The following is a 15,148-nucleotide window of genomic DNA, read 5'->3' as shown; positions in this document are numbered from 1 at the left end:
CAGATTAAATTTATTGTAAAAAAATAAAAAATAAAATCCTGATGTGCTTGATTTCAACAGCAAACAGGGGCCAAAAAAAAAGCAAAATAGTTTGGGAAACTATACATTTCACACTAAGAAGCCATTTTACTAGGTACAACTGTTCAACTGCTTATTATTGCAAATATCTAATCAGCTAATTGCCATGTAGAAATGGTCAAACCTGCTGAAGTCAAAAATGTGAGTGAGAAAAAGTGGGATTTTAAATGTGGCATGTTTGTTGATGCCAATTGGGCTGGTCTGAGTACTACAGAAACTGCTGATCTACTGGGGTTTTTAACACATAACCATCACTAGGGTTTATGAAGTAACCCCAAATAACCATGTGTCAAAACCAAGGAATGCAGAAAAACATCTCTGAGCACACAACACATTGAACCTTGAAGCAGAATGGCTACAGCAGCAGAAGACCACATCGGGTGGCACTTCTTAAAGTCAATAAAAGGAAACTGATGCTACATAGGCTCACCTAAATTGGAAAGGAGAAGACCAATGAGTCCAATAAGCCTTGATTTCTGGTGCGACATTGGGATGGTAGAGTCAGAAGTTGGAGCTTGACAATTTGTTTTCCATGACAACAGAGTACCGTCTGATGTGCGTACGATCATTATACAAATGCGGTTGAACGCCATTTGTATGCAACACGGAATGCCACAACAAAGGTGGACATCAAGACAATGGTACACCTGCAGTCAGTCTGTGGCTTTTCGTTAGACTCTGAGTGTTGTTTCTGTGTAGCCATTTCCATCGTTGCTGGATTTCAAAAATGGTGGGTTTGATTTTCGTGAAGGAGTTTCTCTCATGACTTATCAAGTGACGTCCCTGTCTAGCCAATCAGTGGCATGCAGCGTGTTGATGTCACATTTTCAGATCGCTTGGAACCCCAGTTGAGTAGGTACTATAAAAGTACCTGATATCAGGTACTATGACCTAATGGCAAACCCTAAAAAAAATGTTGAGTTGTTCTGAGTAGGTACTTATGGAAAAGGGCTATTAGAACTAAATGAGCACTGTTCATATGCCAGACGTACCCGAGTACTGTTACTGACCTTGTCCTTCCCTTTATGACCAAAGTGTACCCATTATGTGTTGGTGGCTAATGCACCATGTAAACAGCTCAAAGCATCTCACACTGGTTATGGAACATGACACGTTTACTATACTAAAATGACCTCCACATTCACCAGATCTCAATCAAATAGAGCACCTTCAGAATGGGAGCGGTAGAACGGGAGACTCCACTATGGATGTGCAGCTGAAAAAATGTGCACGAACTGAAGGCAAATTGAAGCCCAACCAAGTACTAGTAACAGGGATGAGGTGGCCAGTGAGGGTATAGTAATCAAAATGTGGTACAGGCAACATCTTATTTTGACTTTGAGTGCAAAAAAAAAAATATCAGAATTGTTTGTTTTGTTTTTCTAATAATTAAAAAAAATAAACAAAAACAAAACAAAAAACAGTAACAGAAAATTTTTAAAAACGGGACATCTAAGAACCCCAAACCCAGAGTGGACTGATTTTTCCCTTACAAAATGTTCTTCCATATTTTGACAATTTGGGTTTGTTTGGTTTTTTTGTCTGTTTCAGGGTTAAGGATGCACTGTAAACCATTTCAACAGATGCTGCCAACAGTCCAATTTCAAACTGGTCATCAGCTATTTCTAAAGATGTTGTAAAGACACTGGGTAAAGCAATCCAAAGTGTTAAAGCTTTTGTGTGAGAAAATGCCATGTGAAAATCAAAGTAGGTCAACTGATCTACATGGTCATTTCTAACAAAATACAATTTTATACAAAATATGTAGATCATAAAACCCACCTGATAAATTCAGTAAGACTCAGAAAGTTTAGATTGTGTTTTTTATTGTCTCTTTTAAAACTATGGATGGACCAAGAAACATTGCTACAGGTATACAGTACATGAATTAGGAAGAGTATAAAACAGCAAAAGAACCCAAACATAAGAATAATGATAGGATGCAAGACTAGACGTATCAGAGAATTATAAACTACATATTGATTTGATTTATATCCAGAGAAATAAAAGCCTCTAATATATGTAATAATGAATGTAATAAGAAACAGATAACAGCTGGTGAAATCACCCTGATCAAAATTTCATCGCCAGTAAGCTTCAGCAGTTTTCACATTCTGGGCACCTGCAGAAAGAAAAGCATGATATTGGTAATTTCACGGTTAAATTTCACTCAAGTTTATTTGTTTTATGTGACAATAAGGACTGCATTAAAACAATGAAATTTCATGTATTTTATGGCATTCTGTTAACTACTGTTAAATACAGAAGATAATAGTGTTACCTGCATTCTCATATAAGTCATTCTTAATCTGTATGCTCCCGATCAAACTCAATAAGATTACTTTGGAAATGGTAAGTCGAATCTTTTTCAGGGAAAATGGCTGGCTGATTGACCAAATATTTCTCTCAGTATATTTTCCAATATTACTGATACAAAAGAAGTTCCCTCAAACTTCTCATTTGAGTCATTAAACATTCTGATTAAAATATTTTAAATTGTAGAATATTATGACTTAATAGCCACAAACATCATCTACAATTTTTCTAACAACCTGAACAATATGAATAGGAAAAATACGAACCTTTCACTGAAACCAAAAAAAGTGTAAGATTATCTTCTTAGAAATACTTGGTACGGTTGAGAGCTCTTTGTGCCAGCTGGCCACTCTCGTCTGTTATTTTCTCCCAGTCCGTTTGACCCACCACGAAACCGATAGCACGCTTTCGATCTGCATCCTTTTGCTCTTCAAGATCAGCCCATCGAACCTTTGGGAAAAAAAACAAACAAACAAAAAAACCAGGGAGAAACCCAGGATATCATGTTATGAACAAGAAATGGGTAAATGATTTCAGATAATTCAGTAACATCTTTGAACATTCAGTATCATAGAAACTACTAGGGACACACCAACTGTGAAATAAATGCCAAAAATAATTCAGTTTTCTATTATATTTCTTTTTTAATTATTAGTGAACTGACGTTCACTGTTTAAATGCATGTTTAAACATGTAGCCAGCTCACACCTGACATAAATATACATATCAGCCTCTGATATTGATAAAGGTCATATTTGCTGATTTGCTAGCTGTTGTATCAGTGCATTCTTAGAAATGGTAAGGAAAAAACAACCCTGAACTTTTGGTTTTTCCTCACTAAAAAACAAATGCACTCATAGATGGTCAGGTCAAATTTTACCCTCTTCTTTCCAGGTTCGGACATGCGTGTGGCATAGTCATCTGGCAGCTGTAGGTAGTCTTCGAGGCCTGCCATATGTTCGCCTTCACGCTTCCTCTTCCCGCCACTCCCCAGACCATCCAACTTGTCTGTTTAAATTGAAGATTACCGTTCAGTTTACCTCTACTCCCCCATAAAAACAACATAAAACCTCAACAAGGTATCACTCATTTATCAAAAAATAAAATAAAATTATGAGACAACTAGTAACATCTGTTTTATCATTGCTCCATAAAACGATGATCCAGGACCTGATCTTTTTTATTCAAAGAATTAGTCTATAATGTGTCTTTTTAACTTAAAGAGAAATGAGGTCTTTATTTAAAATTTAACCTTTTTTTTTTTTTTTTTTTTTTTTTAAATTTACAGTCACAATGGAAACAACTTAAGGCGCTTTCCTGGTATTCTTACAGAAACAGCAGCCCATGTCTCATTCAGTAACTGACTGTTTCCTGTTGACATGCTAACAACATAAATAGCGGTTTGTACTAGATCTGATCAGCCTGGAGGTACTGTGCTGTTATTGATTATAACACCATAAGCCTCATCTAACAAAACACCTGCTCAACTAAATGAAGAACAGCTGTACAAGTCCTATCAAATAATTTCTCTCTCTCTATAAGCATAATTCATAAACTGGTTTATGGTTTACGGTGTACTCTAATGTACTAACAAGCGCAAAAGATCCCCAGTTCAATGCTGGGAGGAGACTCAAATCCCTTTGGGAGATTAAACAAATTAAACATTAGGTAGCTACTCACTGTGGTGACCCCTCATCAATAAAGGAGCAGCCAAAAGAAGCTTTGACTCAAACTTTTTCTGAATAAATCCCTTCAGAGCACCAAAATTGTACGCTCCTAAAGAATTATATGTAGATATAAAGCTAAAACACCCGTTTAAACCCCCCCCCCCAAAAGAATTTTAAAATATTTTTTTATTTGCTGTATGCCCTATATGCAGTTTTAATAATGATGAGGTTTGGCTGTTGGTTGGTCTTTAGTGGGATATAGAAACCAGTTGAAACTATTATTGCTTTTCATCAGCAACAAAGCATTAGACCAGTAACTTGACCAAGTCCACCAGTGACTCAATCAAAATGCAAAAGAATCGCATCAATCAAACAAAGTTCACAATAGAAACAGGAAAAAAAGAACAAAACATACACACACGACTTCACAGATCTCGCTACATGACACTTAAAACACATTTTAATGATGCAGAAGGCTCTATATGACAAAGGCAAATGACTGGATCATCATTAAAAAATAAATACCTACCAAGTTTTGCCTCTGATGTGTCCATCTCCCATTTGCTTTTTGGAATGTAGCCCTATATTACATAAAGAAACACTGCAATGGTTAAACGTCAGGGTGATACAGGGGGAAAAGGGAAGGGTGGAGAAAGTGGGGAAAGGGGTTGGCTGAAAAGACAGGAAACTGGTTTATCAGAGGTTATAAGACACAAAAACAAGCACAACTGTAGGGTGAAACTTGGTACAATACTTGGTAAAGACATACAGTAACTACTAACAATGGCATGCACGGAGTTTAATTGAATTTGATTGCAAGGTGAGACGTGTTCACACTGAGTCTTTTGTTTTCTGTTACCGGCTTAAAAATGGACAACTGTGCTCTGCTTTGGTGAACACAAACTTCATTTAACAACAGTCAGAGCGCTACTGAATCTAGAGAGAGAAGTTTGCTAATGATCATGTGATTGGAACACATTTCACATGTAATTTTTTCAAATCAATTCAATTCCACACACACTGATAAACCTATAACTAAATTTACAAAGAACAAAGGTTCTTGATTCTTAGATTGCAGTAGTACTACTTGTGAAAAGGCTTTAGTGTGTAGAGATCTTTCGTTACCAAACATGAAATCATCATGAATGAGGTTCCCTGCTGTAACATCACTGTGTAGTTAGCTGGCCTTTAAAACAAAATAAACAAATTTTAAAAAAAAAAAAAAAAAACATTAAAATAAAAAGGATATTTGGCTAGCAACAGCAAATTGCTCGAACTCCACTATTTAATTATTAATTTCAGGATTGTTTGTTAATCTCTGAAGGAGTCATTTCTGTTAGACTGAACAATAGCGCTTATAATGTTAGTATATCACCTAAAAGAGACTGAGAGAGCATCTTTTTACTGCTTAACTTTATAGATGACAAGCGGTAAATTATTTAATATAAGGCATCGGGAACTTGTTCAGATCATCTTCTCTAGCATGAGATTGTGAACTATGTTTGCCATTTCACTAAAAAATTGTAATGTCTGAATTTTGAGGGTCCTGAGATCATGAGGCGCATATTTAATGCATGCTTTGTCATTTTAACTGATTGCATTGCTTTGATTACTATATCAACCGTTTTGAAGGACCTTTACTTTTAAACAATTTATTATCCTTTATTTATCCAGGTGAAAGTCTCATTGAGATTTAAATTCCATTTCAAGAGAGAACTGGCCATCATGGCAGCAAAAGTTACAACAAATACAACAATAAAAACATGTGTTTTTAACCTTGACCAACCATACGTATTATAAAAAGATAAAGCATCAGAATTAGTTCACATGTTGTGAATACTGCGTTTAATGATTGTAACAAGGTGTTTTTTTAAGTAGTTTTTCTATTTTCAAAAACATAAAATGTCAAATCCATTATATAAGTGTGGAAATCACCCTGCAAATGAGTATGATAAAATCTGACTGTTTAATTCCACATGGCATATGCATGACAACATTGGCATGTAGGAATTTAACATGTGTTATTTATTGAAGACACTTGGTTGCTGGCTTGTTTGGATTTCTTTATCAGAATTCACCTCTGCAAAACTTCAACAACATCAACAAATGTGTTAAAACTTATGTGTCTAACTATTTAACTGCAAAGTTACAGGGACCAAAATAACACCAGCACTCTGGTGCAGTTTTTTTCTCCCACAGAAAATACTGCTTGAAAACATCAGGCTTTTCTTTTATGACTTTTCTACGTCAACAGGGAAACATTTGCATAACGCCAACAAAATGAACTCAATTCTGCTCAATATCAATTTCATCTCTTTGTAATGTTATTGGTGATGCCTTCCGCAACAGTTCCATGGGCTCCGTAGGATACTTTTAATGATTTTACCCATTTGTAACCCGCATTTTGGAAGAGTTAAACGCTGAGGTCAGTACTAATATGACCATTGAGTGCATCCCTCCTAACAGCAAACAATGTTCAAAAAATAGAAATGATATATATATAAATTATAACTGACATCTGTTTTGATTTTTAGTTGCACATTATTATTATTATTACCTACTGAAGTCACTGAATGAATGCAATTTTAAAATGTTATTTAAAACATTCAAAATACTGGTAAAGTACTGCTTATATTACCCTGCAGCAGTTACTGAATGCTTTGTAGGAAAGGAAAGGAATCGAAAGGAAAAAAATCAAACATACAGATTTTGTTTTCTGTGAAATGTAATCAAAAACACCAAAAACATGTTATATGCGATTGATTACCAACATCCTCAAGTATATTCACCTACGAGATCAAGTTTTCGATCACTGCAGACTTGTACAAATCCTTATCTTTTATTTATTTTGCTGCATTACCCTGTGAAAGGCCCAAGTGCCGTGGGTTTTTTGGAAAAGTTAAAATGCAACTGGCACACTGATGGCTTTAGGATTAGTATCATTTTAGAGGAACCTCTTTTTAATTGAAGATTTTTTTTAACATATCCCCATCATCTCAAATATCACAAAAAAAAGAAAAACGTGACAAAATATACATATTCCTTTTTTAAAAAATGTGAACGTATTCCTTGTTCGACGATTAAATTAGATAAAATATTTTTTTTAAAAGAAAATAAAATAGCTCAGGTATTTGTCTTCATTTGATATGATGGCATTTGAACATGTCAGCTTTCTGCAGGGTTTTAAGATAATTTGGCCTTTGCCCAAAAGACAATCATCAGTTTTACAAAGTGATTTTTTTCCCTTTACATTTCTGGTTAAAGTTGACGTTTAACAAATAGTAAATAAGAGGGAAATACACAAACCTCTGTTGCTCAACCTAACATAGGCACATTGCATTAACCATTTTAGGGTCAATTTGAGCTTGTATGCAGTTACCCCAAAAAGCCTATTTGTGAAATACAAAAGACCCTGGGGCTCGATGTCTTAAGGCAGGGGTCGGCAACCCGCGGCTCTTTAGTCTTTATTTTGCGGCTCCGGGTGGTTTGTGAAATTAAATTAGAAGTATTTAGCTCAAGTGTATTTTATTTGTGTTTAGTTCTTTTTTTAACTTGTAGTTCTAAATTGGAAGATTATTGTGATTTTGAAATTTAAAAATAAAATTATATCTTATTATTTTTTTCATTGCTCAAAATAAGCGTCACACTCGCGGAAGCCGGACCCCGGGTAGCTGGATCTTCAGATCCATAGTATGTCGGCAGCTGTTCTCCACCATGTTAAAAACAAACATCGCTCACGCCTCACAGATGACAGCTCACAGTCCTGCATAAAGATGAAAGCCCCGATTTGCAGGCGCTGTGCGCAGAGGTTCGGGACCAGAAGTCTCATTGTAAACATATCGCGGCAGACCCGACGATGTTTACATGAACATGCTTTTCAGCATCTCTTTATTGACCACTTTTCACACATGGTTGTAGGGCTGCACGATTAATCGTTAGAAAATCGTGATCTCGATTCATACTTATGTGCGATCTCATTTCCAAATGACAACGATTTATTAAAACAAAAAAAAAAAAAAAAAAAAAAAAAAAAAAAAAAGAAGACGACGATTGTACCGCATTTTGATCCGGGACGTAATCTGCATGAAAACAAGCGCTCACTCTTCCTGCTCAACAAATGACAAGGGCGGAGCCTTATACCACGTGATACAGAAGCTGGCTGCTAAAATTAGCAGGGAAAAAACAACCGAGAGCACGTCAGGGATGACGAGAAAGTGACAGGAGAAAATCCGTCCCGGTCAACCACCCAAACATCAATAACGGGAACCTTATACAGCGCTTCCCTATACCCGTCGAGCTCCCGCAGGCACAAAGAAATTACGGAGGCTATTACTTATCACCTGACCAAAGATATGGCTCCCATCAACACTGTGCAAAACGAGTGATTTAGGAAAATGATCAACACCTTAGACAAACGCTACACAGTGCTGTGCTGCAACTATTTTTCTATTGTTGCACTACCTGCTCTATACACGCAGTGTCGAGCAACGGTGGAGACGGAATTTCAAGCAGTACAACATTTTGCGGCAACAACAAAATGTGAGACATTTGTTGTTTTTATGTTCAGTCTCAACTGTTACGAAGTTGATGTGCAGTTAATAAGTGCAATAAATATTTATACTGGAAAAGAGAATCATGAGAGAATCGTGATCTCAATTCTAAGCCAAAAAAAATCGTGATTCTCATTTTATGCAAAATCGTGCAGCCCTACATGGTTGTTGTACGCATACAGCCAGCTGTAGCTTTTCAGCTCACAGCCCGACAACACAACAGCAGAGAGAGCACAGACTTTAAGGCGGCGAGGCGTGATTGCGGGTGCAGCTCAGGTGCGTCCGACTCCCATGCAGCGGCACTGCAGACCACGCCCCGCCACACACATTAACCAGGTAAAATACATATTTAGTAGGGGTGCAACGATACTCTTATCGATATTGAACCGTTCGATACAGTGCTTTCGGTTCGGTACGCATATGTATCGAACAATACAAAATTTTTAACTTATTTTATCAACTTTCCTTCTGACGATGCTGTCTGTGTTGAGCGCTCAGTGGATCTGCGCTCGACAGTGCAGCCTAGGCGGAGTAGTCGAACGCAGATTCACTGAGCGCAGGGCAAGCTAGCAAGACAGAAGCTAAGCTCTCCTTGCAACATGGCAAATTGAACCTCCCCCACCCTCATTCAGATCTGGCGTTTGGAACTATTTTGGTTTTCATGTGTATGACCCTGAAGGTAAGCGCGTCATGGACTAAAGTAAAACAGTATGTTGGATGTTCCACGCAATGCTCAATTACATGGGTGGGAGCTAGTGTGTTAGCGCAGTTAGCTCGTTAACGTGTTGGCCGTCCAGCCCCATGCACAGGGCGATCCGTGGTAGCTCGTTAGCTGGGTAATTATGTCATTGGCATCAGTGAGCCACTGTCAATATGTGACATATTGAAATCGCGTTTGAATTTGCGCTTGTTTTTTGCTTTCACTTTGCAATCGCGCGAACTGTGTATAGAGAGCGACAGCACTTTTTGGTGAGTGATGATAATTTGCGCACCAATTCCTCTGACATCGTCTTATCAATCATTAGCTTACTATGCAAACATGACAAGTGAAATCTCCCGCAGCAAGCTTAAACATGTGAGAGGTTGATCGCGCAGAGAATCGCTGAGCTTATGTGAGTGAGCGTGTAAAAGCATTTCAGTTCTGCTGAGCCAAATAAGACAGGTCAGGGTGAAGAAGTGACAGCCAAAGAAAAGCTTACCACAAAACGGAAAAGTTATGACAAATCAGACTATAAGGCAAAAAGAAAGGGCAGCTTTATGGTTTCATGGACAAAAGAATTTCTGTGGCTGCAATATGACGAGCTAAATAACCAGGGCTGCACATAAGTGGTCCGCAGGTGCGCATTCGCTGTCAAAATAAAAAACGTGCACAATATAAGAAGTTGCAAAGTGTGTTTGCGTACATAAGATTTTCAGGAGGAGGACAGACATTTGTTTAGAACTCTTACAGATGTCGAAGAAGCAAGCTCCTTTAAGCAATTACTGTGGTGTTCCTCCACCTCCAAAGAAATGTCAGGAGTCCGAACCACAAAAGAAACACGTATTCTTGGAAAAGTAGTTGCAGGAGGTGAGCTGGCTTCAAACAAATGATGAACGCACAGAGATGTGGTGCGGAATGTGCCGTGAAAATTTAATAAATGACAAATTAAAAAGGCATGAACATTTTTTTTTGTATCGAAAAAATATCGAACCGTGACACCAAAGTATCGAACCGAACCGTGAATTTTGTGTATCGTTGCACCCCTAATATTTAGGCAGCATAGTGCTTTTTTTCCCAATTATTTTTTTAAAAGTCAGGTCAAGGCTCCAAAAGCCCAAAGGCGATATAAAGGTGGTGGCTCACAACAGTTTTTGTTTGCTACATGGATCATTTTAGTTCAGCTGGGTGTCTTTCCTTTTGTTATATTTCTTTTAAGAGTTCAAAATGTGTTAATTACATAAATAAAATTTAATTTTCTCTGTAGCACTTCATGGATTTCACAAGCAACACACCTTAGTTGCTCTGTGGATTCTTTTAAAAAGCAGTTAAAAACTTTTCTTTTCAAACAAGCCTTTTGTTGATCTACGTATTTTATATTCTTTACATTATTTACATTATTTACATTTGATCTTTTACATTGTGTATAATGTCTATTGATTGTATTGTTTATTTTAATATTTGTGTACAGCGCTTTGTGACTGCCTGTCTGTGAAAAGCGCTTAATAAATAAACTTTACTTACTTACTTTAGTTGTTCACACAAAGCATAAAGGTAAAAAAAACAAAAAAACAATATATACAGTGTTATCTTCATTTTAGATTTCAAAAAGTATTTGCGGCTCCCAGTCTTTTCTTTTGCGTGGAAACCGGATCCAAGTGGCTCTTTGGGTGTTAAAGGTTGCAGACCCCTGTCTTAAGGGATGTCAATGTTTTCTTCTTGTTTTTTTGTTTTTTTTAAGGCACACTTGCTCACATCTGTTTTTCACAGTACCTCCACAAGAGACCAATCCAACAAGAGACAGCTTGGAAATCCAAACGTAATTCCAAACTGGACTTGAGGTTGCCCTCAATTCTAGGAATAAACTGACAACAGACGGATGAACAGGAGAAAAAATGAGCACTCAAGTTAACTGTAGCAGCTACAGTTAACTTGATGATGGCCCAAGTATCTCCAGTGACTGGAGATACACATGATAAAAAAGCGTCATCAGTGAATCACAAGTAAAAAGCACTTTTGGAGTACAAGAATGAGATTAAGAACATCCATCCATTCTCTTATGCTTATCCTTTTTTCACCAACTATAGCTTTAAATACACATTAGCCTAATATTAGTTGTTGCGTGATGATCTGATGTCCTGGATTTACTTATATAATTGGCAGTGGCAGATATTCTTCTGTAAATGATGTCTTTCATAATAACAATGCTTTGCAGCTGTTGTATAATGGTTGTGTACTTTGGGTATGCTTGATATCAGAACACTGTTGGCTTTGCCAAAGTGTGAGTCATTGCAGGTAAGGTGTGGGCTTTGTGTGGAAGCTTATCAAATATTGTGTACATCTGGCTTTCCTATGAGCCAGTACCCAGCCTCTATAATGTGTGTAGAGTACATTTTATCTATGTTTTGTTAGATGACTATCCTTTCATAGCAAATTGTATTTGTATGATTGAAACTGGATTTTTATGGCTTATTTTAAGGAAAACTACATTTCAAATACCATTTATACAAAGAAGTTTTTTGGTGCTCAGGGTGGTAGCCACGCTTCACACATAAATCCTAAAAGCTCCCCCAACTTGGACTAAATTCTATCAAGAGGACCACTGTCACCTGCATCTCAAGATGCTTGAAAAAAAGAACAAGAGGGGGAAAAAAACTACAGTAAAACACTCGCATATGGCATCTGTAATCTCACCTCAAAGCCAGGATCCTGTTATATTAAAAGATAAAATTAAGAGACAATTTTTCCCCTCATCCACTCTGCTCTAGAATTCTTACTATTACTGTTTGAATTGTCTTTAAATCACAAGTTACAACACCATACAAAAACAGAGTTTGTCACAGGTTGAATTAATGAGTCTGTTAAACTGTTGATTGGGCTACAATCCAAAACTGAAGTTAGCTGGTTGCTTCCAGCTTTTTAAAGCAGTCTTTGACCTTTTCTTCTTAGATACCAGCAGCAGGATAAATCCCACCGGGGTTTCCAAACAAGAAAGCTTATGTTTTTGCACAACTGTAGTAACTTCATTATCTATTTATAATAAATTATATTTAACATGGAGACTAGATGTGTCAGAATTTTGTATACTTCACTTTAGACAGGTGAGCTGTCACACACAGTTTGATATCTGAGAAGTCTGTTAAATTTGATTAAATACTTTCCCATAGCTACATCTTCTGTACTAACATCGCAATATATAATTTAAGAATGAAATCTAAATTCAAAATGTTAGTTGTACATAGCACATAATGTACCAAAAACACTGAGCAGAATGAAGTGTAAAGTGCAGAAAAGCTAAAATGTGCACATAGGGTCTCAGGAGGTTAAGTAAAAACAATTTAAAATGTTTTGTTTATTTCAAATTAACTCTGAAGTTTAGATGTCTCACCTCCAAGCATTTATCAACAAAAATGTAAAGAACTTAATTTTACAGTGACAGCTCTGATAATAAAACAAACATGGCGGCCCTTCAAAGTGACCCAATTTGATTCAATGTCAGAGCAGTTTGAGACCTGCAGTTTACATAGACTGTTAATCTTAGTTTGACAAGACAGCAAAAAAAGATAACACAGGTTTTGTGTGGGACTGCAGGACTGAAGTGGTCAAAACAGCCTTACACATTAGTTTTTTTTTCTGCTTGTCCTATGACAGACTGCACATTTCTGCACAATCCATATTTTTATCTTTTAATCTCATAAATAATAGACCATACTCAGATAAATCAATGAGTACCTGGTGGTTTAAGTATCAAACAATATTTAAATAAATAAGAACAAAACTAACTGAATATAAATAATATTTCGTAAAATGACATAGTCCTATATAACATTGGATTTTTAAACTTGCTGCATACATGCTAGCATTACAACAACCGCAATAGTGTCTGTTACTTTAATATTTTAGAATTTAAGGGATATTTAGAATTTCTTTTTTTCTTTATTCATGAAGTTATTTACATAAATTAAAATCATCTCAGTATCAATAAAATGAAGCCACATGCAAAAAAAAAAAATCTGTCAAGTTTATAATTATGACATATGCACACAAAGGAGAAAACACCTGCATAAAAATGGTCTGCACTGGAAAATTTTCAATATGTAATCACAATACATATGAACTAATATTAACAATTCAGCAGGATAAATCTCTCATAATTCATTTCATAAAACTACTAAAAGCCATAAAAAGTACAAAAAGGGTAAATAATAAAACAAAAACCACTAAACAAAATATTTGAAAAAGTAGTTTGGAATGAAATTATCCCCCAAAGCCTGCTAACTGCTCTAACACCACACATGTTAACTGTCTCAGTTAACAACATGGGACAGGAGCTCATCTTTATATTATAATGGAAGAAATAAAATTAAAAAAATTATTAAGATATTTTTATGTAATTATTAATATTGACTGTTTTTAGTGTTGTTGAATGAGCCATTTCCTACTCCAAGCAGGATAGGTTTAGTTGGGAACTTTATCATGCCATTTAAAATATATTTAACTAAAGTCAGTCTTTTTACCCAAGACTGCCTGTGCTACTTCAGAAAAACCAGCATGAGAGAATACACTTGCAGTCTGGACCCAAATCCAGACCTATTACTAAGCTGATGGACTGTTTCTATTTTACTCTGTGTAGCTTTTCTTGTATTTAAGTTAAGGCTATTTTAAGATGCACATCCTTTTCCTTTGTCTTTATAGCAGTCAGTTTATGCGCACAGAAAAACAGACGCGTGCTTTCTAATTCATCCCAGGTGATGCTACTTAGCCAAGCAAACTGTGTGTGTGTGTGAAAACAGAAAACTAAGCAAGGAGACGAGATGCATAAGTCTGAAGAAGTAAGTCAGAGTACTAGACTGAGAAAAGAGGGGTTGAAGCTGAGAAGCGAAATGTAGTCAAATGTAGGAAAAATGAAGAAAACGGGAAAAGCAACTATAATTTTTTCAAAAGCTCTATTTTTTTTACATTTATGACTGTAAACCTTATTTTACTTGAAATGAGAAAAGAACATTTTACTATTATTATTATTATTACTATTTTATTACTAAAACTCCCTCCAGTTCATTGTGAAAATTAATATGATGTTTAATATAATAAACATATATAAACATTGTTGATTTGTACTTTATTCATTTTCATTTTCATTTATTTGTTCATTTTCAGGCACAACAAATACCTATATTGAACATAAAATGCACAAAACAAAAAACAAAAATTGCCTGAAAAAGGAGTGGGACGAAGAAAACTTATGTTATATTTAAAGAGATTTTCTCAAGTGGACCTCCTTAAACTTTAATTAAATACCTCTGCACTATATGGACAAAAGAATTAGACCAAAACTTACTGAATAATACTATGGCTTGTTTTTCTTTCTCTCTCAGTGAGGGAAAACTTAATGCTGTTTCTTACAAAGCTATTTTGGACAATTCTGTCCTTCCATCTTTGTGGGAATAGTTAGGAGGAATGCCCTTTTCTGTTTCACCATGAGCATGCCCAGGAATGGTCTCGTGAAACATCAGTGCTCAACCTCACAAATGCTCTTCCAGAAGAGTGGAAGCTGTTACAGATCCAAAGGGAAGACAAATTTTGCATGGAATGCCATAAAATCAGCAGCAGGTCTAATATATATAGGTGGCCCAATATTTTTGTCAATATAGATTAGATTAGATAAAACTTGATTAATCCCTCGGGTGGGTTCCTCCAGGAAATTCAGTTATTTATTTATTTAAGATTAAATAAAACTTTATTAACCATCAAATATAGTGTATGTTTTAAGAAGGTGTTGCTCCCGGGATGTTTTGCGAATATTAGAAAAAAACAGAAACAAAACATAATAGTTTTAATTT

The 15,148-nt window shown here is 36.0% G+C and overlaps 1 protein-coding gene across 6 annotated transcripts in view; it reads right to left on the bottom strand.

The window, feature by feature from the left end:
- Positions 1 to 15,148, bottom strand: part of ylpm1 (YLP motif containing 1) — a 41,346-nt gene that overhangs the window by 4,027 nt on the left and 22,171 nt on the right. For 5 of the 6 annotated variants that reach the window (XM_040018147.1, XM_040018150.1, XM_040018148.1 and 2 more), the window contains 4 exons: positions 4,591 to 4,642; positions 3,275 to 3,402; positions 2,661 to 2,844; positions 824 to 2,200 (listed from right to left, as the gene is read on the bottom strand). The exons of the other annotated variant lie outside the window; for it this stretch is intronic. In XM_040018147.1, coding sequence (XP_039874081.1) covers positions 2,698 to 2,844; positions 3,275 to 3,402; positions 4,591 to 4,642 — 327 coding nt within the window. In that variant the 3' untranslated portion in view covers positions 824 to 2,200; positions 2,661 to 2,697. Of the gene's footprint in view, positions 1 to 823; positions 2,201 to 2,660; positions 2,845 to 3,274; positions 3,403 to 4,590; positions 4,643 to 15,148 lie in introns of those variants that run through there. 6 annotated transcript variants of the gene reach the window in all.

Source organism: Simochromis diagramma, unplaced genomic scaffold (assembly GCF_900408965.1).
Source record: "Simochromis diagramma unplaced genomic scaffold, fSimDia1.1 OVJJ01000802.1, whole genome shotgun sequence".
Taxonomy (NCBI): domain Eukaryota; kingdom Metazoa; phylum Chordata; class Actinopteri; order Cichliformes; family Cichlidae; genus Simochromis; species Simochromis diagramma.
The sequence above is the reverse complement of the archived record's forward strand: the minus strand, read 5'-3'. Positions and strand labels throughout refer to the sequence as shown.